The sequence below is a fragment of the Bombyx mandarina genome, chromosome 18, assembly GCF_030267445.1.
Source record: "Bombyx mandarina strain Sakado chromosome 18, ASM3026744v2".
NCBI lineage: Eukaryota > Metazoa > Arthropoda > Insecta > Lepidoptera > Bombycidae > Bombyx > Bombyx mandarina.
The window spans coordinates 5,278,559-5,302,770 of NC_143224.1; the positions used below are offsets into that span (position 1 = coordinate 5,278,559).

The 24,212-nt window shown below is 38.6% G+C and overlaps 3 protein-coding genes across 4 annotated transcripts; 1 reads left to right on the forward strand and 2 right to left on the reverse strand.

The window, feature by feature from the left end:
• The first annotated feature begins 769 nt into the window (after window positions 1–769).
• LOC114246356 (uncharacterized) lies at window positions 770–7,949 on the forward strand. Of its 2 annotated transcripts, none has more exons than XM_089734934.1 (4): window positions 770–1,242; window positions 3,371–3,494; window positions 5,355–5,535; window positions 6,516–7,949. In XM_089734934.1, the coding sequence occupies exons 1-4, from the start codon at window positions 859–861 to the stop codon at window positions 6,625–6,627; spliced, it is 801 nt and encodes a 266-aa protein (XP_089591060.1). In that variant the 5' UTR covers window positions 770–858; the 3' UTR covers window positions 6,628–7,949. The 2 variants fall into 2 exon arrangements, with proteins under 2 accessions (XP_089591060.1, XP_089591059.1); XM_089734933.1 differs by having other exon boundaries at window positions 770–1,266; window positions 6,516–6,893.
• Window positions 6,631–22,387, reverse strand: LOC114246357 (multiple coagulation factor deficiency protein 2 homolog). Its single transcript, XM_028178839.2, has 5 exons — window positions 22,197–22,387; window positions 17,070–17,223; window positions 16,403–16,538; window positions 15,392–15,482; window positions 6,631–7,948 (listed from the first exon to the last, which is right to left on the reverse strand). The coding sequence occupies exons 1-5, from the start codon at window positions 22,219–22,221 to the stop codon at window positions 7,803–7,805; spliced, it is 552 nt and encodes a 183-aa protein (XP_028034640.2). The 5' UTR covers window positions 22,222–22,387; the 3' UTR covers window positions 6,631–7,802.
• On the reverse strand, window positions 11,939–15,040 carry LOC149500954 (uncharacterized). The gene has a single exon (XM_089734932.1). It carries the CDS (start codon window positions 13,979–13,981, stop codon window positions 11,951–11,953), a length of 2,031 nt encoding a protein of 676 aa, XP_089591058.1. The 5' UTR covers window positions 13,982–15,040; the 3' UTR covers window positions 11,939–11,950.
• Window positions 22,388–24,212: the final 1,825 nt, after the last annotated feature.

Sequence of the window (24,212 nt, forward strand, 5' to 3'; positions counted from 1 at the left end):
TTTATGTTGCATTATTTCCATAATTAAGACTCAGGGAAGCATAGGAATAATCAGGAAAACGCTACTGTTGGTAGGGCATCTTGTGAGCTCGCAGTGGTAGCTACCACCACACTGCCTATGTCTCAAGATGGGTGGGGCAATTACGTTGTTGACATGTATAAGCTTCGGTGACTATTTAAAACCAGGTGGGCGGTAAGTTAATGCACCTCAGCAAGCAATTAAGAAAAAATAGATGAAAAACGAGACACTTGAAAATAACAGTCGAAGTCAAAAGAAGCCTACTTTTCCTTAACCTACTTTAAATTTAGAAGAGCAGACAGAATTGTTATTGTTACGTATTGTTATGTCACTGTGTAATCAACAAAATGCTCCACATGTGCACTCAAAGGTGCCGTCATCTCAATCGACACGTTTGACGTAAACAAACATGTTCCGGTGAGTTGGACATTGTTATTCTGTAAGAAGTATTCGATTTCATTTCCTATCTAACATTTAATTTAACGTGGTTTTTAGTTTAATTTAACACATAATATAAGACAATGACAATACTTGGCAGATCCCGGCATCACCAGTTACTTGAATCCCAACTATATGCTCATCATTTAAAGTAATATATTTAGTATTATCAAAATAAGTATCTTATGTCATTATTATTTCAATTTGAATGGTACCTTTGAACTCTTTACAATTCAGATTCGCTTATACGGACTAAACCTATCTAAATGTTTAGAGTTCTGTATCAGTAAAAACACAAAAACAATAGACCCATTAGTAGATGTCATCGTGCATGCGACAAACAAAAGCGGTCAGGAAGAGATAAAACAAGTGACAGTAAACGAAGCACCGCATAATATACCGATGCTATCCGTCGATAGCACTACCTGCTTCCTCCAAGCATTCGCTTGCCGACATTCAACCAGGATGGTCGCGATCATAATCCTCTTATCCTGCTTAACGCTCGCTTCAGGCGAACACTCGGGAGCATACTCGTCTCCGCAATACGCAAAGAAAATCTTCCCGAAAAAAGGTTACGATACAATTGCGTTGTTGCCGAGAGAAATACCACCGATACCTTTCAATGAGAGTCGAGAAACGATATCGAGGTTCGACGCGAATGACACTACTCAGTACGGAAGATCGACTTTCATGGAATCAGCGAGTAATTTCTTCAGCGGCACCGGAGGTCAGGTGATAACCAGCATTGCGAAGGACTTCATAGCGAGGTCCACGGGCAGCAGTCAGGTTGGTTTCGACTGCGTTTCGCAGGTTTGTATAGCACCTCTGTATCATATCGCAAGCTTTTTGCATGAATCCCGCCAGAGCAAAGTTAAAGTAACGTGACAAAAGTCAATATACCAAAATTATTATATATTAGCGACCCGCCCTCGCTTCGCTTCGGAAACTGTAATTTATTATTGATTTCTCCACTATTTAATGGATGTTATTATACATATAAACCTTCCTCTTCAATCACTCTATCTATTAAAAAAAACGCATCAAAATCCGTTGCGTAGTTTTAAAGATTTAAGCATACATAGGGACAGACAGATATAGGGACAGAGAAAGCGACTTTGTTTTATACTATGTAATGATTGTTTGTTTTTTGGTCCACGCCTTTATGGAATTTCGTTGACGTAGACCAAAAATTGTAGAATACAAATACTTGACATTTATCAAAACAAAATCTAATTTTGCTTACTTTCCCGGGACAATGCCAAATTGAACTCCTCATTACAATCAACGGGGATAAATAACATATTTGTTCTCCATTTAAGACATCTGATTGATACCTTTAATCATTACATCGATTTAGACTTTAATCTAGAGATCACGATTTTAAAAATAACTAAAATTATTTTTCCTACCTAGTTGCTGGTAGCCTAAGAGGCTATTCCAACTATCCCGGACGGGTAGGTAAACTCACAGGCTCAATCTGAGAGAATTTGATAACCTTAGCCCAAACAAGAACAGTGCTTAGTAGAATCAACCGCCGGATCGGAATCGCGACTCACTGAGAAGATCCGGCGAGAAATTCAATGGGCTGTGGCTATGGACTAAAAACCCCTATCTTCACCGCTGCATTCTTGCATAATGTCGTCCCAAAATTTGCTATTGTCGTAAACTGTAAAGCTCTCAAATTCTTCCAACGAAGGAATGTGAAGATAAGACTTGAATAAGTGAGTCACTACTGCAAAAGATAATTTGTTTTAACGAGAAAAAAAAACAATACTAGCATCGTAGATTACCGATTCCTAATTTTGTAAATCTGAAGAAAACCACATACACTAACTAATCTTTAAATAGCTTCCGTATTTTTTCTTACTTATGAAGTGTAAGTTTCTATGTCGGGTGAATTGATAATTAAAATCTTTTCGCTTATTGCTTAGATGGGTAGATAAGCTCACGATTTGTCACTTAATAGCAGTGGTTACGGGAGTCCAAAAACATCACAATGGAAATGCCGCAACCTAACTTGAGGTTTATGTTTCAATTGTAAAAACTCCACGAATAATACTTTATTAAGTAGATTTGATTTTTATTACACGATGTTTATTCCTTCATAAAAAAAATTATATCTCCATGCGGAAATCGAACACCGACATAGGCGCATCGCTTGATAGACCGGGTGTCTTATCTTTTAGGCCACGACAACTTCGCCTTTTCGAGGTATGAATAATACTAACTCACCATGACATAGCCCGATACTCTAATAATAGCTATTTTAGAACATAGAGAATTATGCAATAATTTATTTTAATTTTATTAAACACCTAATCGTCCTACTTACTCATTCGAAACATCGGATAATAAAATGAAAGTAGTTACAACGGCTGCCCTCCCTTCCAACCGAAACGCATTATTACTTCACGGCAGAAATAGGCAGGATGGTGGTACCTACCCGTGCGGACTCTCAAGAGGTCCTACCACCAGTAATTACGCAAATTATAATTTTGCGGGTTTGATTTTTATGACACGATGTTATTTCTTCACCGTGGAAGTCAATCGTGAACATTTGTTAAGTATTCATTAGAAAAATTGGTACACGCCTGAGATTCGAACACCGGTGCATCGCTCAACACCGGACGTCCGGGTGTCTTATCCTTTAGGCCACGACAACTTCATATCCCACGTCTTATCCCATCTTAGGCCACGACGACTTAGCATATACCATTTAGTTATAAAAAAATCGACACTTGCCTCTCGCAGCAGAAATTTCATCAAGTTTTATTGAATACCTACATGATGATGATGATGATAATGAACTATAACTGTTACATATTTAATAATAAAATTGCGTTCATTGCATGTAGCCATTCTTCAAAATTTATTTAAATTACATTAAAATTTAATTAGAGCACTTCTGTTGCAGGTCTTAAGTCTGAACCTCACAAATCTGGTTATTCTGATAGTTTTGAAAGCGCTGGTGCTCGCCGCCGGATTTTTCGGAGCTGGAGCGTGGAAAAGTGGACATTATTATGGAAGAAGTCTTGAAGGTATTCCGTGATTTTCGTTTCGACGAAATGCATTCTGCCATAATTAAATGTTATTCGAAATTAATATTTGATTGAAACTAGCCTATAGTAGTATAATTGTGAACAAGTTCCGAACAATAAATAACATTAGGACCGTCGATCCAGTTAGCAGAACGCTCGACGTAACATATTATATTTACTTACGAACACTATTATTAGTGTTATCACCATATCCTATATTACATAAAATAATTAATAACACAGATTCTTCTTCTCAATCATGTTACTCTTGAGAGAGTGGTCGTTATCGTCATGTAGTGTTGGAAGGGGCAGACTTGATGCGTCTCACGATGTCGCGCCATCACTCCCTGCTCGAGGCCATTCTACTGCACTCATTTATGGGACCTCCTACTGCAGTTTTAATTTGGTCGGTCCACCGCATTGGTGAATAACAAAAATATATGTTTATAAATCAATAGAATCTAGCCATATTAATTAACCATTCCAACGGCCTCTCGGAATAACAATAAATATTCGCTTTTCCTACGCCGTTTAGCCCAAATTAATTTATAAAGTAACTTAAGTAGTATAAATTATATCATATTCAATTTAAATATTACGCACAAGCTACCCGCTCTAACAAACCAGCTTTTATATCAGAAGTCGTCGTGGCCTAAAGGATAAGACGTCCGGTGCATTCGTGTTGAGCGATGCACCGGTGTTCGAATCCCAGGTGGGTACCAATTTTTCTAATGAAATACGTACTTAACAAATATTCACGATTGACTTCCACGGTGAAGGAATAACATCGTGTAATAAAAATCAAACCCGCAAAATTATAATTTGCGTAATTACCGGTGGTAGAGGCTCTTGTGAGTCCGCACGGGTAGGTACCACCACCCTGCCTATTTTTGCCGTGAAGTAATAATGAGTTTCGGTGAAGGGTGGGGCAACCGTTGTAACTATACTGAGACCTTAGAACTCATATCTCAAGGTGGGTGTCGGCATTTACATTGTAGATGTCTATGGGCCCCGGTTATCACCAGGTAGGCTGTGAGCTCGTCCACCCAACTATGCAATAAAAAAAATAAAAAACACACTCCTAAGGCTTCACAACAAATAACCGAAATTCTAAACAAAAAAAAAACACATATGCTCGTATTGTTCGCAAATTCAAAACTACGATTCTATCTAATGTGCTACAATCACACTTAGGCAGCAATTCAACCACGAAAAAAAACTTTATTGGCATCCGGCATCTGCCACACAAAAGGCACGTGCCGAAACTGACCAGTCCAGACAACTTTAATCCCGTTTACGTCGGATGGATATTTCATGTTTGCTCACAATAATCCCATTGGTAAAGGATTATCTGTTTTTGCGCAGACCACGGCGACCAACTAATATTGCTAATGTTCTTTTCGGAAATACTTTGTGCGTATTTAGTTTCAAATTTGTTTTTTTTTTTAATATGCCAAAGCGCCGCCTCGCCGTCAGATGGAAGGATGATAAATGTGTTTCTAAATAAATGTGATAAATTAACATTTGAAGAGTGGTCAGAAATGAATGGGTTCGTTCATTGGAGTATCTCACCCTATCTCTTGTACACCGGTGGCGTCCTAGTGCTTACAACATGATTCTTTGTTGTTGTGTCAAGAAATCTGTTTTTTTGTTGCAATCCAAGTCACCATAGATATTAAGATACACTTAGACACTACCAGTGGAGTGTCCTTGGGTTTCTAAAAAAAATTTTTTAATTATTATTTAACTGCGCATGACTTATGTCAATAAAGATATTTAATATTAAAAAATGTATCCTAAATATTTCTGACAGTGTTGTGACAGACGTAACCAAAAACGTACCCGTACATTTATTTACAGATAATAGTAACGTGTCCTATATTACCGAAGATGAAATCTTGTTATATTTGAGCTACTTGGCTGGCCAACAGAATAAGGATTACGGCTGCCTGTACTTACTATCTTGTCAGAGACCACACCAGGCTGGCTTATACTCGTCAGGAGCTGATTTACTTCTGCAAGGCACGAAGCTATTCCAAGGGTATGTTAAATTAAATGTGACAAAGCATAAATGACATTTATAGTCAGATAAATAGATTGACAACTCGGTGGCGTCAGACAGTAGCTTCCCTATGCCCGTGTATAATCTATGCCTATGCCTATGGGGTTAGCTGACGTCCGTAGGTAACGATGATCACTTACCATCAGATATGCTCATCTATCATCGAAAACATTTTTTCTATTGATCACATATTTATAATAAACTCAAAAAAATCTCACAAACGTTTCCGTAGATCTCAGATTGAACCAATATTAGAGCTTATCATAAATTCTGTTAGATTTAAAACCTTTTTATATTCTTTGAGTTCAATTTAGCTAGAACTCGTTAATACAAATAATTCAAGATTATCTCAAAATATCAACTAACGTAATCAAAGTAGACGCCGCCGCCAATCTGGACGTGAGGAAAAAGTCTCAGCATTCTCGTATTACGCTATTACTTATTATATTTTATATTATATTTACTGGTGCTAGGACCTCTTGTGAGTCAACGCGGGTAGGTACCACCACCCCGCCTATTTCTGCCGTGAAGCTGTAATGCTTTTCGGTTTGAAGGGCGGAGCAGCCGTTGTAACTATACTTGAGACCTTAGAACTCATATCTCAAGGTGGGTGGCGCATTTACGTTGTAGGTGTCTATGGGCTCCAGTAACCACTTAATACCAGGTGTGCTGAGAGCTAATCCAACAATCTAAGCAATAAAAAAAATATGTATAAGCCCTATATCTTGATTTCTCACGAATCACGAATTCTTCACGGCAGAAATAGGTAGGACGGAGATACTCAACCATAACTTGACACCATAAACCCTAGCAGTATTAAAATTTTAGCAAAATTGTTACCAGCCTAAAAAAAACAATTGCCGAATGCTAAATTAATTATATTATTCTTAAACAAAACCATACTCGTCTTATTTGCATTGTAATTACCATTACTGTATATTAATTTTCAATTATTACAGCAATTCCGTCGATTTGGAACAATACGAAAACGTCACGTACGGCATTAAGCACGCCGCTGACTGGGGAGAGAGAGGAATGAACTGCGACACAAGATACAGATGTGGAAAATAATTATAATCAAACACCAACATAATTTATTTAATTCGAGAAAAAAAATAGCTCTGTCCTTAAATCAATGAACGTTGGTTTACTTTTGCTGTTTTCGTTTTTAATTATATTTTATACAATTTTGTTTTAACATTTTCTATTCGTTCTCTGAATAAAAAAGATCTGTTTGAACTGTTAAATATACATTGTAACGTAAACTTATGTAATCATTAAACAAATGTCCACAGATTACATGCGAATATAATATACATGTGTTCCGCTCTCAAAAGTATTTTCGTCAACCAAAACCCCGGAAAAAATCATAGATCTATTGAATTCAAAATGATTAAAAAATGTATTTATTATCAGACGCGTTAATGTATTAATTTAATAAATGCTCGCGCGACAAAGATCAATTCACTCAGTCCCATAAAGTTTAACCAAACATTTACTGAGCTAGATAATTATTTCATCAGCAAGAAGATCACTCTGCTGTAGTTTTGACATTGAGAAATTCTTAGGTTCCTATCTCACTCAATACAAATTAAATAATACCAACAACAACTGCCGAACAGAAAGAAATTACGAAAAAAAAAAACCATTTACGTGGGACTATTTACTTTAAGCTCTAAATTAGAAAACAGCTTTAAAAACAACAAAACCGAAGTGAAATTTAAATTTAAATTTCTTTCGATTTGCGAGCATGGTTAGAACATTAGGCCAAATTAAAAATTGTACGGTCATAGGTCTTTGATACGTGTGTGATATTTTCAAGTTACTCAGATGTCTCGAACGATTGTTAAAACTACGTTGAAAGACTCTGTTGCATAGTGAAGCCAACTTAATAGTTTGGAAATAAACAAGACAATTAAGAAGCATCATACCATTAAATCTCATAGTCGTTTTCGAACATATTACAAATTTGTTTGTCGATATAGTAATTTAGGAATTAACACACAAGTTTCAAGAAAAGCTACCAAAATTCATTACTTATCATTTTAACGATGAATTTACCTCAAATGATTTTGGCCCCAAATTGTTTTCAACGTAAATAATGCTTGAATTTTACGAGTCACTTGGCGAGATTAGTACAGGTGACATTTTCTACGGAATTCAGACTGGTGGTAAGTAAGCACTTCAGAGCGAAATCCTGCTTTATGTCCCGAGTTTCAGGTATCGCACGATAAATTAAAATAGTCCTATTTACTACTATCCTGTGGTCTGTTATCAAGTATTCTTGATGCTTTCTTTGAAGGATTCCTGGCTCTGGCCGCACGGTATTCAGGATACGAGACATAACCGTCGCCGTCTGTGTCATCAAATTGTAAGGTTCGGTCCACCAGCACTGAAATTAAAATATTGTTATTTGACGAATAAGGTTTTTTTTCCTTACTTAGACAAGCAAACCATTCTGCAGCCACCTATGACCGCTTACGAAACGGTTATCGGAATACATCAACATGAAGTAAGCGTAATCGCCTACTTTCATTAAGTAAGGTCAATTACATTCCTATGAATTTGATCGACTTCCATTAATTGACTTCCACGGTGAAGGAATAACATCATGTGATAAAAATCAAACCCGCAAAATTATAATTTGCGTAATTACTGGTGGTAGGTAGGACCTCTTGTGAGTCCGCACGGGTAGGTACCACCACCCTGCCTATTTCTGCCGTGAAGCAACGTTGTAACTGTACTGAGACCTTAGAACTTATATCTCAAGGTGGGTGGCGCATTTATGTTGTAGATGTATATGGACTCCAATCACCATATAACATCAGGTGGGCTGTGAGCTCGTCCACCCATCTAAACAATAAAAAAAAGAATATTTCTCAACCTACCCTAACTTATAAATATGAACGCATAAATGCTTCACGGGAGAGGTAAACTATAAGATGATACCAAATCGGCACGATATTCACTACTAAACTTACTCAGACACAGATTACGGGAAGAATTGATACAATATTGCCCTTGTAGGCAGACGAGCATACGGCCCACCTGATGGTGAGTGGTTACCGTCGCCCATGGACTTCAGCAATGCCAGGGGCAGAGCCAGGACGCCTACAAATCTAATAGAATAATATAATAATACATCAACTACAAGTTCGAGTTTAAAACACAATAATGTATTTACAGCACGTTTCGAAAGTGCTATAGAATTTTATTGTAAACTAGCGACCCGCTCTCGCTTCGCTTCGAAAACATTAAATTTTATTACTGATAGCTTAGTACCGCGGTTATTGTCGTAACGCGGGCGACGCCGCGGGGCGAAGCTAGTCTAAAAAAAGTAGACTAAATTACTCCTTATATCATCAGCTACCTATCAGTCTCGTCAAAATCGGTCCAGCCGTTCCAGAGATTAGCCGGAACAAACAGACAGACAAAAATTGTAAAAAATGTTATTTTGGTGTATGCACCGTATATATATTCATATGCATGTAGTGAAAAGCGGTTATTTGAATATTACAAACAGACACTCAAATTTTATTTATATGTATAGATAGCGCCTAAATACAACATCAAAATAAACTATAACTAATGTATGTGAGACGTTGGTTCCCGGCTCGGTAGTAAGTTTTAGCCGGTTATCGTCGCGACACACACACTGGGTCTGGACAAACCAATCGATCCCTGGTCGGGGATGGCTACGGAACTTGCCCAGCAAGGTATCCTAGGTCCCCGATATACGTCTAGGATTCAACAAATAGTGTAAATGCACATACGCACCTGGGACTGCCACACGGAGCTCCTGGACGCGTGCACTGTTCTATAATCACTAGGCCTTCGTTAATGCATTATAATTTAACTTCACCCGCGGTCGTCGATTTCGGTTAAGTTTAAATGTTCTAGATTCGGTTGCGTGTTGCTCGGCTCCCGTTCGTAATCGATGTGTGTGTGCATGCGATGTAGCTTCGCTGTCATTTCATGGATCCGAACGTGGAGATCGATTGGCGTTGTAAAATGTCAGATTTAAAATTTGCCGCGAAGACGGCACATACCGCCCACCAAAATACAAGTTATTGGATTTTCAACTAAGTTAAATGATAAAATGAAAACTAAAGAAATTACTAAAGAAACCTACATCTAAATTAAATTAATGACAATATAATTTTAATAATTTTAGAATTTTAGTTAATCAGAATAAATAGGTAGGGGAGCTAACTTCGTTAATGGCCTAGTGTAGAATTTGCCATTGGCTGTACGGACAGTGGCAATACGAACCACGCCATCAGGGCTGGCGTGAAGCTTGGAGACACGAGCTAAAGGCCAGTGCAACGGCATTGTACTTTCACTCTTAATCAGTACAACGGAACCATCATTCAAAGTTTCGCCCCTTTTGTTCCACTTTGCTCTCTGAGTTAGGGAATGCAGATACTCGGACTTCCAGCGTTGCCAGAAATGCCGCTGGAAACGTTGAATCAATTGCCAGCGATTCAATCTAGACATCTGATCATCCAACAAGTTAGAATCTGGAACTGCGGTAAGTGGTTCCAGAACCAAGAAATGTCCCGGCGTTAAAACGTTCAAATCGTTAGGATCTGAACTCAAAGAGCAAAGCGGCCGAGAATTTAGCAAAGCTTCGATTTGAACGAAAAGTGTTGTTAACTCTTCGAACGTTAAAGTTTGATTACCTATAATACGATGTAAGTGAGTTTTAGCTGCTTTAATTTGTATTTCCCATACACCTCCGAAATGTGGAGCAGAAGGGGGATTGAATTTAAATTCAATGTTTTGAGACTCAGAAGCAGAATGCATATAAAGATTAAGGATCTTCTGAGCTCCAATAAAATTCGTACCACAATCGGAGTGTATAACATTCACCCTACCGCGTCTCCCAACAAAACGGCGCAGGGCAGCAATAAAGGCTTCGGACGAGAGCTCACTAACCACTTCCAAATGAACTGCTTTGGTACTAAAACATACGAATAGGCACAAATAGGCCTTACCGATTTTGGCACCGCGATGCTTACCAAGTTTGATTTGGAATGGACCCGCGTAGTCCACGCCAACAATAGAGAATGGTTTGACTTGATTCACACGAGAAGCCGGCAAGTCACTCATGAATGGTTCCAATAATTTCGGATTAGTTTTATAACATGAAACACATTTTGACAAGCAATGACGAATAGCACGTTTAGAAGAGAATACCCAAAACAGCTGCATCAAAAGATATTGTGTCGTTCCCAACCCAGGATGACAATTCTCTTTGTGAATTGCTTCGATGATCATGTATGTGAACCTAGAATGACGCGGCAACAGAGCAGGATGCTTATGACTAAACTCAAGACCAGAACGAGACAAACGGCCGCCCACCCTGACAACTCCTTGGTCGTCCAGGAATGGATTGAGTTTTCTCCACGGTTTGGGTAATGGTATACCATTCTCGAGCTTACGAATTTCATCCTGAAAGTTGAGAAATTGAATTCGCTTGGTAATCGTCATCAGGGCCCCATGAAGTTCTGCACGACCTAAAAAGGTACCTGGAACACGTGTCTGTTTTTTGTTAGCATTTCTGATAAAACGAAGACAATAACCAATAATACGTTGAACCTTACGAATTGATGAAAACCTTTCGAGCAAAGAATCGATAAAGTTAGGTTCATCATTCACGACCAACGAAAAACAGCGTTCCTCGGCAAGCATATCAGTCTCGTTCACCTCGAGACCGGAATTTGAAGGCCATGAAGATGAAGGTTGCCGAAGCCAGCTCGGTCCCGCCCACCATAACTCACTCTGGAGTAGGTCGCTCGGACACATACCGCGGGAAGCTATGTCCGCAGGATTTTCATTAGAGCGCACGTGATTCCAGTGAGTTTCGGGGACAGTTTCTTGGATATGACTAACCCTATTAGCAACAAATGTTTTCCAACGCGAGGAATGGCCATGAATCCATGACAGAGTTACCGTTGAATCTGACCAAGCAAATGTATGAGAAAGCGGAAGTAACGGTACATACACTTCTCTAACGAATTTGAGCAGGTCAGCGAGCAGAACCGCAGCGCAGAGCTCTAGTCTCGGCAATGAAACTCTCTTAATTGGGGCCACGCGAGATTTAGCACATAAAAGGATACTCCTATGTGACCATTATTTAAGTAGTCCAGTATGAAGTCCGAATACTGCTCATGAAGGTTTGGGCTTGAAAGAAGTCCTCGTTCCAATGAATGAAATCTTCGCAATGTATTTTCACGCGAACCCGGAAGTGTAACTCCCCATCCCTCTGCCCAAACGGCAAAGAAACGATGTACCTGCCAGATGTATCTCGAGCGTGGGTTTCAGTGTAAAGTTTCTCACATCGCTGCTCGTCTGGCGTTAGAACTGATGATTTAGGTATGACCTCCAACTCCTACAGTGTCCTCAATTCCTCATGGAGAGGAGGATCATGCTCTCTTACAAAAGAATTTGAGTGTTTTATCTCATCCCTGCATTTGACACTTCCCATCAGGATCCATCCGAAGATGGTGTTCAAGGCTGAGGGTTCATGAGGACTACCCGAAATATTTCCGGACAGTAACAGCGTTGAAAACATTTCAGCACCGATAAGCAGATCTATTGGACCAGGCTTATTATAATTCGGATCAGCGAGTCGCAAATTACGTAGGTGTTCGCATGAAGAAAGATCAAGAGGAGCAGTGGGCATTTGTGCACAAATAGATGGTAAGATGAGAGCCGTTAAATTAAATAAATTCTTTTGATGAACTCCGAGTTGAAGCTCCACCATTCCAGTCACTGACGTCGATGATTGCCCCAAGCCACAAACATTTCGCGAAGTTTGCTTAGGCTTTAAGCCCAATCGTTCCATAGCTTGATTAGAAATGAAATGTGACTGACTACCAGGGTCGATGAGTGCGCGAAGAGTATGAAAGTGACCAGATGAGTCACGCACTTCAACGTTAGCAGTAGCCAGCAGAACTACAGAGCTACCATTCATGTTTGTAAAAGCCTGCGTTTGTGGCTCTTGACTAGAAGAAGACGGTGGCAGTCGATTAATCCATACATGACTCTTGGCCACGTCCTCGCGGCCAGTGTCACACAAATCTCGATGGAGAAGCGTGTGATGGTTCTGTCTACAAATTTTACATCTGAAGATAGATTTACAATTTTTTAATTGATGCGAGGCGCGTAAGCAATTGAAACACCATCGATGAAGCTTCGCATGATTGTATCTATCATCTACCGATTTTTGTGAAAATGATTCGCAAGAGACAATAGTGTGCTCACCGTCACAGTACGAGCACTTGAGTGTCGGTGGAGTAGAATTTACTACGGTAGTTGGTGTCAGCATATCCTTAGAATCGTTCTTCTTCGGTGGGGTGTTTGATAAAAAAGTAGAAACCGGTTTTTTATTGAATGAAACGACGTTATGAATCGCAGCAGAACGTGGCTTATCCGGAGCAGGACGATCATGAACAAAAAAGTGGCCATCGCGTATAAGGGCCTCGCATTTGTTTTGTAAAAATCGTTTGAGGTCGTTGAAGGCTGGCAACTCAGAATCTGAAAATTGTATTTCAAAAGCACGACGAGTGTTTGAGTCCAGCTTTGAAAGAACTAAGTAGCTAAGTATAAAATCCCAACTGTCAGTTGGCAGGTTTAACCCTTTCAATATCGATAAATTTTCGTTAAACAAATCAAGACTACGTCGAAAGTCAGATGGAGAATTTAATTTTACATTTACATTAAGTATTTCTTTCCAACAGGTGAAAGCTAAATCACGCTTATTTTGATAACGATCAATCAATGTTTGATAAGCCTCCTGATAGAATTTCCCTTCATAAGGGAAGGAGCGTATGAGTGCCACGGCATCTCCAGACAAACTTGATATTAGATAATGCATACGCTCTGAGTCCGTAAGTGTTGCGTTGTTATGAATGAGGGAGTGGAATACGTCATGGAATTTAGGCCAACCTTTTATTTCACCTGAAAACTGCGGTACAGAAATTTTAGGAAGTTTTATGTTGTGACTTGTTACTTTGGAAGATTCTAGCGAAGTGTTCAATTCACTACCCGTTTTGATAGTCAACTGCCGATATATAGAAAGAATCTCCATATAAATATCATCAAATTCCATGCGAAGCAGGTCCTCAGCCTCCTCATCGCAACTGTCTATCAGTGATATAATGTCACCGTATGCAGCCTCAAAGGCACTAACAACCTTTTTTACTTCCGGAAAACAAGCAAGGAATGTATTACATTGTTCCGGATCATATTTAGCCGCTCGGGCAATAACTAATGTTTTCTTTAATCGATTTAAAGATAAAGTACGCTTACGTCGCAATACTGGTAGGTCCTGAACCGAAATTTCATCTGTGTCCATCGACCTCGATTTACTTTTCTTAAGAGCAGCACACGATACCTTCCGCTTCACGGAATGTGACATTCTTAATCGGAGCTACGATTTTATTTCAATTGAATTCAAAAAAAATAAAACAAAAAAAAAAAAATTAGAAAATAAGTACTATGAATATTTGAAGGAAAATAAACGATTAATGTAAAATGTTTTTGTAATGTAAAATGTTTTGTAATTACGCAACCAATACAAAAGGATAAAACTACAAGGTCAATAACCCATTTGCAATTGAATAACTCAGGTAAAAGATGACGTATGTGTTCGTATACCTGAGTTGTAAGTATTAGAATAATATCGCAAACACAAAGAACCGTAATCACCAAACGACATTTATAGGTAGGTAGGTAGTACGGAAACGAAAAACTAAATAAAATAAAAATTCGCAAATTAACTTCTTAATTTTGTCGATACGTATTTGATCGTAACAAAACAAGACTGGTTTAGGTTTAGATTTAAGTTTAAATGTTTTAAAATTAAACCAAACGTGATATTATGTAAAATCGGTGTTAGCACAACAATTATATTTATGAGAATATAACTTTGTACCAAGATACATAATTAACTGATGGGCGAACAATGCAGCGTTATACGTTCAACAAACGAAGACGGAGGGTATCCTCGTAAAGTTGACGACAATTAATCTAGAATTATTTATTAGATTCTCTTTTACGTTTAATATAATGAATTTTACAAATTAATGCACTGAAGAGAATGAAGCACATACACCGTTACGTTATTTGATTGTATGCACAACGTTACGGATTGCAATTAATTTGCACAGTGGATTGATGACGTGATTCGTATTGTCTTAGGCCTAATGAAATTGATCGTAATATAATTAAGAAAGCGGTTAAAAAGTAGTTATGTTAAATACTAGTTAAATTTAAGAACTTGTATTTTGCTGTGACGGTAGATTTCCCGGGTTTCGGCACCATAAAATGTATGTGAGACGTTGGTTCCCGGCTCGGTAGTAAGTTTTAGCCGGTTATCGTCGCGACACACACACTGGGTCTGGACAAACCAATCGATCCCTGGTCGGGGATGGCTACGGAACTTGCCCAGCAAGGTATCCTAGGTCCCCGATATACGTCTAGGATTCAACAAATAGTGTAAATGCACATACGCACCTGGGACTGCCACACGGAGCTCCTGGACGCGTGCACTGTTCTATAATCACTAGGCCTTCGTTAATGCATTATAATTTAACTTCACCCGCGGTCGTCGATTTCGGTTAAGTTTAAATGTTCTAGATTCGGTTGCGTGTTGCTCGGCTCCCGTTCGTAATCGATGTGTGTGTGCATGCGATGTAGCTTCGCTGTCATTTCATGGATCCGAACGTGGAGATCGATTGGCGTTGTAAAATGTCAGATTTAAAATTTGCCGCGAAGACGGCACAACTAATATAATAACTATATATAATGTTTAAAGTACGAAACTCACCAATAAATGAGTCTAAATCGTTTGCCTCCGGTTCTATTGAAGAATCGTCATCTGGATTCGGACTTTCATGGTCTAAAGTGTGATAGACAGCCTACGAATAAAGCATATATGTAGTTTATTTCTATAGATCACACATCAAACAAACTACAAGATAATCAAACCAAAAAAAGTTATGTCAGAAATGATCTTATAAATTCAAAATACATTTGGTTTAAATATACATTAATTAAAACTTTCAAAAGAAATCTTTGTTGTATAAAATTATAGTACTGCAAGGAGATAAGTAGTACAACTTACTTAAATATAATTACAATAATTTGCGATTACGTTAAGTAGTAGCTTGTCTATTAGGAACCTGTTGACATGTCCTTCTTCAAACGAGGCTTGTGGAGAGTATTAAGCGGTAGGCAGCGGCTTGGCTCTGCCCCTGGCATTGCTGAAGTCCATGGGCGACGGTAACCACTCACCATCAGGTGGGCCGTATGCTCGTCTGCCTACAAGGGCAATAAAAAAAAAACAATATAAAGGAAATAAAACACTAACTAAAAAAATCTATTATGTTGTTTTTTTTTTCTATCTAAGCTGATAGCCTTGAGAGGCTATATCAGTGGAACCTTAACTAGTAGGTGAGCTCACAGGGCTCAAACCTGACGACGTTGCTAACACGAACCCTAGCAAGAGCCGTGCTTCGCAGAATCTACCACCGGATCGGAAACGCGACCCACTGAGAAGATCCGGCGAGAAACTCGGTGGGCTGTGTCTGAGGGTTAATTTACTCGTCGAGCCCTTCGTCGCAAGCGACGGGTTCGACGAGAACGATGACCGGTGCTTGTGGTACCTAAAAGCACCGTTAGTGGATCGGTAGGATCCGAAATGACGTGTTTGGGGCGACGTCCACTGCTTTCCATTCTGTCCGCAGGATCGGGAATGTAGTTACCGGCGGTTACGATGAGAGGGTTCTCGCGTCGTGCCGCTTTATCGAAGTGTTAAACAAAACTATACTGTACTTACTTTTAACATTTCCGAGCCGTCCAATTTCGTATTTCTGTCAAAATCATGAATTGAAAAATAATGAAACTCCAATTCTTCGGGTGTCATACTAGCCAACATCTCCGGTGTCAATACCTTTGAGTCCTCCTCTAAATGCCTGGATTATTAAAACAATGGAATCAGTACAAATTCGAGCTATGAATAAATAACGTTATCCTTTAGAACTCAGTTGAAACCTTACAACGAACGATAATACACACTGACAGACATATGCTGTCGCGACACTTTTTGTAAAAAATAATTTGTTCTACAAAGTCGCAGTACATTATTTTATTCTATTATATCATCAATAGTTTTCGCAGGACACGCGATCTAAAGAACCTTTTAGGTAATTTTTATACCCTTGGGTTACATTATTGGAGTTTTAGTAAGAATCCCAACTTTTTTTGGAAAAAAAGTTATAGCCTATGTCACTCGGAAATAGTGTAGCTTCCAAGCAGTGAAAGAATTTTTCAAATCGGTTCAGTAGTTTCGGAGCCCATTCAATACAAACAAACAAACAAACAAATCTTTCCTCTTTGTAATAATAGTATAGAACTTTGTAATATTAGTATACATTACCACTCTTATGGGCATTTTAACAAAATCGCGACTAATATTAAAATTAATCTGTAAAACAATAACTCACTTAGCGTCATGCAGCAGCTGCGAGTCGCCAGTAACGGAACCTGTCCCCATTGGTTTGTAATGATGGTGAGGATGTTCCACCGGCGTCTGCCCCGGCGGATGATGTGGACCTCGACGGAGCGCAAAAACACCATTAATCATCAGTAAAAGATATGCTGAAAACAAAACAGGCAATTTTTTTTTATTGCTTACATGGGAGAACGAGCTCACAGCCCACCTGATGTTAAGTGGTTACTGGAGCCCATAAACATTTACAACGTAAATGCGCCACCCACCTTGAGATATAAGTTCTAAGATCTCAGTATAGTTTCTAATTGAATTGCTATAACTAGTGAATAATTAAAGAGGATAATGATTTTTCTTCTCAGGCGTTTGCAATCTTGGCAGACTAGTCATGATCATCAGTTTGGGTGGTAGTACGCTTTACAAAACGTCGCCTTTCCTCGCGACCCTATCATAGAGAGAGGGAGAGAGGGGGGGGAGAGAGAGAGAGAGAGAGAGAGAGAGAGAACATACTTTATTGCACACCAAAACACATAACATCAGAAAACAGTCAACAAACAGATACGTTTGTACAATAAGCGGTCTTATCGCTAAATGCGATCTCTTCCAGACAACCGTTTTATTACCCGAAATTCTGGACAGATAAAGATACAGCAGGTATGTTGCGGTGTACTATTAACAATACATTATTATTATTATTATTATTTTATTGCTTAGATGTGTGGACGAGCTCACAGCCCACCTGGTGTTAAGTGGTTACTGGAGCCCATAGACATCTACAACATAAATGCGCCACACACCTTGAGATATAGTTCTAAGGTCTCAGTATAGTCACAACGGCTGCCCCACCCTTCAAACCGAAACGCATTACTGCTTCACGGCAGAAATAGGCGGGGCGGTGGTACCTACCCGTGCGGACTCACAAGAGGTCCTACCACCAGTAATGATACGATAATGTAAGATGGTGGTGAAATGAGGAAATAGAACTTTCATTAACTATCACTTCAACTACATTTGGCCTTAATCTAAGGGTATTGAGCACAGTCATTTTGTAAATACTGCGCTAGCTCACTAAAACGCAAGCCGCATTTGCATCTGGTGGGCCATGGCTCGCTAACTCATCTACGCAATATTTTTTGGTAAACGTCAAGATTTTAACACTGAAAACAATTAATGGCGACCTACAATCATCATCAACCTGTCCGTTGTCGAAAGCTATTGTGTTCGTCCGCATAAAGGGTACGTGGGCAGCTGGTCCACGGGCCTCATGGGGCAACACAACCCCATAACGGGACCCCATGGCGGGACATCCCGTAGGGTCGCAATATTCACACCTCATTTCACAAGCACCCTCCCATTACATTTGTCATCGCCTCGTCGAGAGTACTTGAAAATTAAATATTTGCAATGGCATTCTTTATTCATTTGTAATTAGCTCTATCATTGCCTTATTATTCCTGAATCTAATATGGAACAACTATAATACTAATAGATTAACGATTTATGGTCGATAAATTGATCGCCCCGTTGACCTGACCGTAAATGACCAATAACTATTGTAAAAGAAGTACGGGTTGAATTACTCGAGTTAAATAAATAAATAAATATAATGTATTATTTTATTTATCTCAAAATACAGCTTAGCTTAGTAAAACTATAGCACAAATTGAGTTGCTCTTATAAAGAGAAACAACATTTAAAGCTATTGCTTCACCACTATTTTTATATCTTTTTTTTATTTTAATATTTCAAAAATGCTTTTATATTTCTAATGTTCCTTCTAATGTTTTTATGTTTCAATATTCGAAATTCTATTTATGTCATCTTTATAACATATTAACCTCTTTTAAGATTAATCGTATAGAGGTTACATAAATAAACTTAATGTTCATGTAAAGAAAGTGCACATTCTTTAATTTGTATATTCTTTAATTTTGCCGCACTTGCCCTTGCTTGGAAAAGGAGTTCGGACGTAATGTGGAACGTTAATAAAACAATGGTGACAGAGATAACAAATATGGCGTCTATTGAAGAAAAAAGTTGTGTGACATTATTTGCTAGTTAGAATTTTGTAATTCAATTACAATAAAACATACTTTAAATTCTTCGATGTGCAGAGTAATACACTGGAATTTTATTTGAAATAATTAAAGTGACGAGCTAAAAACCATTATATTCATTTATTTATTTCTTGTATGGACGCACGGTCCATCTGGTGCTAAGTAGTTTCAGAAACCCAAAGACGGAACGTAAATACCATCACCCAGCCACAATGAGACGTGAGCTCCAGTCCCCATCATATATTATAGTATGTGGTGGTACCTACCATCGAACATAAGAAATATGGCCAATGCTTGAATCTCACTAACAACATTTTCAAGATATATTTGCATATTCCAAACAACATACCGACGGTCGGACTACAGAGCTTTCGGCTTCAAAGAGATTTCACCCATTCGATGGAAGATCTTCCCTTTGTTGTTAACTCTCAAAAGTATATCGACTATTCCAATCTTTCAAACCCAAAACACTGGTGACTACTTCGAAGCAGATACATGCAGCGTGGAAGCATCAACCTCTGCGGACTTTGCCCCAGCTGATGCTTCAACATCAATACTAAAAGTAACTCAGTTATAAAACATTCATTATCCTAAACAATTATTATTATTAGCGGTAGCTATTATTGTTTCTAAGTATTGGCGTTTAAGAGCTAAAAGCTGACAAATCCAGGAAGACCCTGCCTATTTCTGCCGTAAAGCGGTAATGCGTTTCGGTTTGAAGGGTCGAGCAGCCGTTGTACTGTTAAAAACTGAGAATTTAGAACGTTGTACGTTGTAGTTGTCTATGGGCTCCGGTAACCACTTAATATCAAGTGGGCCGTGAGCTCGTCCATTGTACATACATCGTACAAACATCTAAGCAATAAAATAATAATAGAAAACAAACTATTACGACAAAATTTCAATAAATCGAATACAAAATGCACTTTTGATGACATCGCGCCCCTCTCTGTTCACCAGTCAGAACATTTGCTACGTAGAAAAACGAGCTCTTTAATCGGACCCCACTTTATTACAGAGCGCAGTGTATAAGATAAAGCCATAAATGGAGTACAAATTATGCGTTCGCGGTGACAAGTGTACGTTCCATATGTCGGGGTGTCCGTACAAAGCATTCTCTGTGATGTTACACACGGCTCCAGCGTTAGACTAACAAGTTCGTATTCACTTTGTTTGAATTCGAATTAATTTCTGTAATGTACATACAATACTATAATTGATGGAGTATTTTAAAATCGATTGTCTATTTATTAGTTTATACACAGTATATATGTATATCCTGATGGATCAACCTGATTTACTATCGGTGCTTTTTTTATAGCTTAGATGGGTGGACGAGCTCACAGCCCACCTGGTTTTAAGTGGTTACTGGAGACCATAGACATCTACAACGTAAATGCGCCACCCACCTTGAGGTATAAGTTCTAAGGTCTCAGTATAGTTACAACGGCTGCCCCACCCTTCAAACTGAAACGAATTACTGCTTCACGGCAGAAATAGGCAGGGCGGTGGTACCTACCCGTGCGGACTCACAAGAGATCCTACCACCAGTGGAGGTCCTACCACCAGTAGAGGTCCTACCACCAGTGCTGTTGCATGCTACGAGTTCTAAAGCTAGCAACGACCAAAGCACCTTCATGACAGTTCCCTCGTGAAAGAGTTCAATATGACACTTAGCCTATAGCATCAATCCTCTGAACATCACACTAAAACTTCTGAGCGGGTCACGATTTTGATCCGGTGGTAAATGCATTCGCGATGTTGCTTTGAAATCTTAGGCCTCGGCTAAGCTCGGACAGTGGTGGTAGCAAGCCCCGAGTCTCTATCCCTCACATTGTAACGTGTATGAACTCCGATCTTCACTTACCAGCATATGGATTATGAGCTCGTCTGCCAAGACTTAAGGGTTAAAAATTAAACGACTACAAATCAATAAAAATGTCCAATTAGCAATATTTTATTATTTATTTAACTCTTGGCACAGTAAGGTGGCGAACTTAATGTTTAAAACATTCTCTGCCAGTCAACTAAAGCAGGTATAGAAAGTACTGTGGTAAGTACATTCCTTTATTAACGAAAAAAGAATTAAATATGTTTGAAAAAACACACAATATACACGGTCATACAACGCCATACCTCCATACATGCTCTCATAAATATCAAATAACAAACAATCTACACACACATATTACATATCCATTTGCTCATACATATAAAATCACATAGGTACACATTTATAGGCATACATAATTAAAAGATACATACAATTGCACAGATATTGGCAACACATCAGATTGCAATTCTGGTTATTAGATGTTTCTGCTATGTGTGTTAAACTAGGCAATCGTGTGTCCCCTTAGTCTGGAGCTCAGCTTAGTCGATGCCCCTAACCAGCCCATCGTATTATCGTACAATAAAACCCTAAATCCCGTATGATCACAATGAACTTAACTACGCGCTATGGGTCAAGAATTCCTTTATTCTCTACATTCAACACTGCTTATCTTTTTATACGAAAATGCTTGACTAAATGGTTTGACTAAGACTAAAAAACTAATTGATCTAACAAGTCGGACAAAAAGTACTATTTTTATTCTGAAACCCAGTCATGCTCAGCTGTTATTACATATTCCTAAAACTAAGAAATACACGAATTTGTTGAAAATTTATTAGCGCTACCTGCCGTATATTAAGGTTACTATGAAACCGTCCGTGAAATGTATAGATGATACACATAATGATTAAGGGCTTAATGCTAATAGCAACTGTAAGAACTTTCGTTACGATCGAATGAACTTTTTCGAACTGCATATATATAAATACGAACATTCATTTTTCTGTATAGTGCACAGAAAATACAATGACAAAAATATTAACTATATTATTTTTTTTAGCATGGACAAAGGCCAGTCACAACGTATTAGAGAATTTTCTTTTAACAATCCAAAAACAAAGAGACGACAAATAAAAAAGGGTGAAAGCCTTTATAGGCTTTCATCAAGGATCTTAATGCCTTAAAATTCAACGATGTCATTGAAAATTTTAATTATTTAAAAAGAACTTACCAAATATGGATTTTAATTCAATCATTTCTAAATTGATTCATTCATTCATTCCCGTTCTATATCAGTGCCAACAGTATTTCGCGTCTAAATAATCAAATAAATCGCCAACATTTGCACCTTCCTGTCTCATTTCTCTAAAATGTTTTATTTGTTTATTAAAAACCCGAGCGCACACATTGTGTTATGTCAAAACGGTGACACAATAAATCGATGGTACGACGCTTGCGCAGATACTGCAGGATAAAATGCACCTTAACGTTATCAAATAAAGCTCGAATTCTAAATCAACGATTCATGTCTTTCCACGCATGTCTTTCAAACTTTCCGCAGCCTTCACGAATGGATACTAGATGTCAGTACTTGTTCGAAGAGTTTCTTGGGTTGATAAATCGTGGCGAATCGGTTGTTATTTGCGTGCCTTAATAAATACTATCTAGGTACACAGGAAACTTAAATTATAGAAAAATAATATCTAAAGCATGATAACCCTTACTTTTTTCCCTAGAAGACGCTCACCCACCGTTGATAGTCACCATGTTTCATGGACATCAAATCCACACAAGAAGCTGCTATCGCTTCTAGAAGCTGCTAGAAGTTATTGTAAATAGCGTGATCACTCACTCATCATGGATTCGTATGTCTCAGTGTAAAAAATTTTTTTTTTATTGCTTAGTTGGGTGGACGAGCTCACAGCCCACCTGGTGTTAAGTGGTTACTGGAGCCCATAGACATCTACAACGTAAATGCGCCACCCACCTTGAGATATAAGTTCTAAGGTCTCAAGTATAGTTACAACGGCACTGTGAACTCTATGAATTAGGGTTCATTTACGGTAAGGTCCGCTGGCAAGTGATGCGGTGGTAAGAATAAGACGAAAGATGATGATAATGAGAGCCTCGTGTACAAATAGTCTGATAGAGAGAAATCACAAAGGTTAATGAAGCGATTTCTTCTTGTACCGCATACAGTACCGTCAGTACTACACGAAAAAACCGAAACCTTTCAATTTCATGGTCTAAGTGGCAAACACAATATCACTGTTTTTCTACAAAATCACTGATTTTTTTCTTTTTCTTGTATCTTGGTACCAATTTTTGTAACAATACGTAGGAATTTTAGACATGTTCACAAACCACTTCCTGTTTTTGTAAGGAAAGGATCGCTGATGGTATGACGACCGCACTGATGGGCGAACTCAAGAGTTCAGTTAAGTGGGTAAGGCTTGTTAATTTGAGCGCCCCTAGAGGAGGTCTAACCACTGTTTCATATGTCCATTTGTCACTGGATCGAAATAGTAATCCACTGAGAAGGTCCTGGCAAGAAAGTCAACCGGGAAATTATTTCCGGGAATAACCGGGAATAATCAGAAAAACACGCGCAATATTATAATTTTCGTAACCACGCAAATTAGCGTTTTGCAAAACCTCATGGATTCGTTACACCACCCTGCCTATTACTGCGTCAATGAAGTCAAGTTATGCGTGTCTATAATCTGGAATGGCCATTGTGTATAGTATCTGTATATGCAGTTACAAAAAGCTAGGTTAACTAATGGTGTAACTTTTTTAATATATAGTCATGTAATTAGAATTAATTTTGTTAACTTTGTATCCTCAGGTTTTCCAGATGGATCTTTCGGATTTACTGTTCTAACGAGCATATTATACCCATAATTCATATACCAACCAAAAGTGGACGGTTACTTATTCAGGATGCATTGGTATTGTATCCTGAATAAGTAACCGTCCACTTTAAAATAATGAGTATAGTCTGAATTTGTTGTTTTGTAATAAAAGCATGCTGCACAGGCCGTATACAGGTGCCTACTCCTGTGTTTTTTTTTTTGCCTACCTAAGCCGATAGCCTTGAGGGGCTATGTCAGCGTAACCGGGCGAGTAGATGTGCTCACGGGGATCAAGCCGGGAATTTTGCTAACACTGGCCCTAGCAAGAGCAGTGCTTCGCAGAATCTACCACTGGATCGGAAATGCGACCCACTGAGAAGATTCGCCGAGAA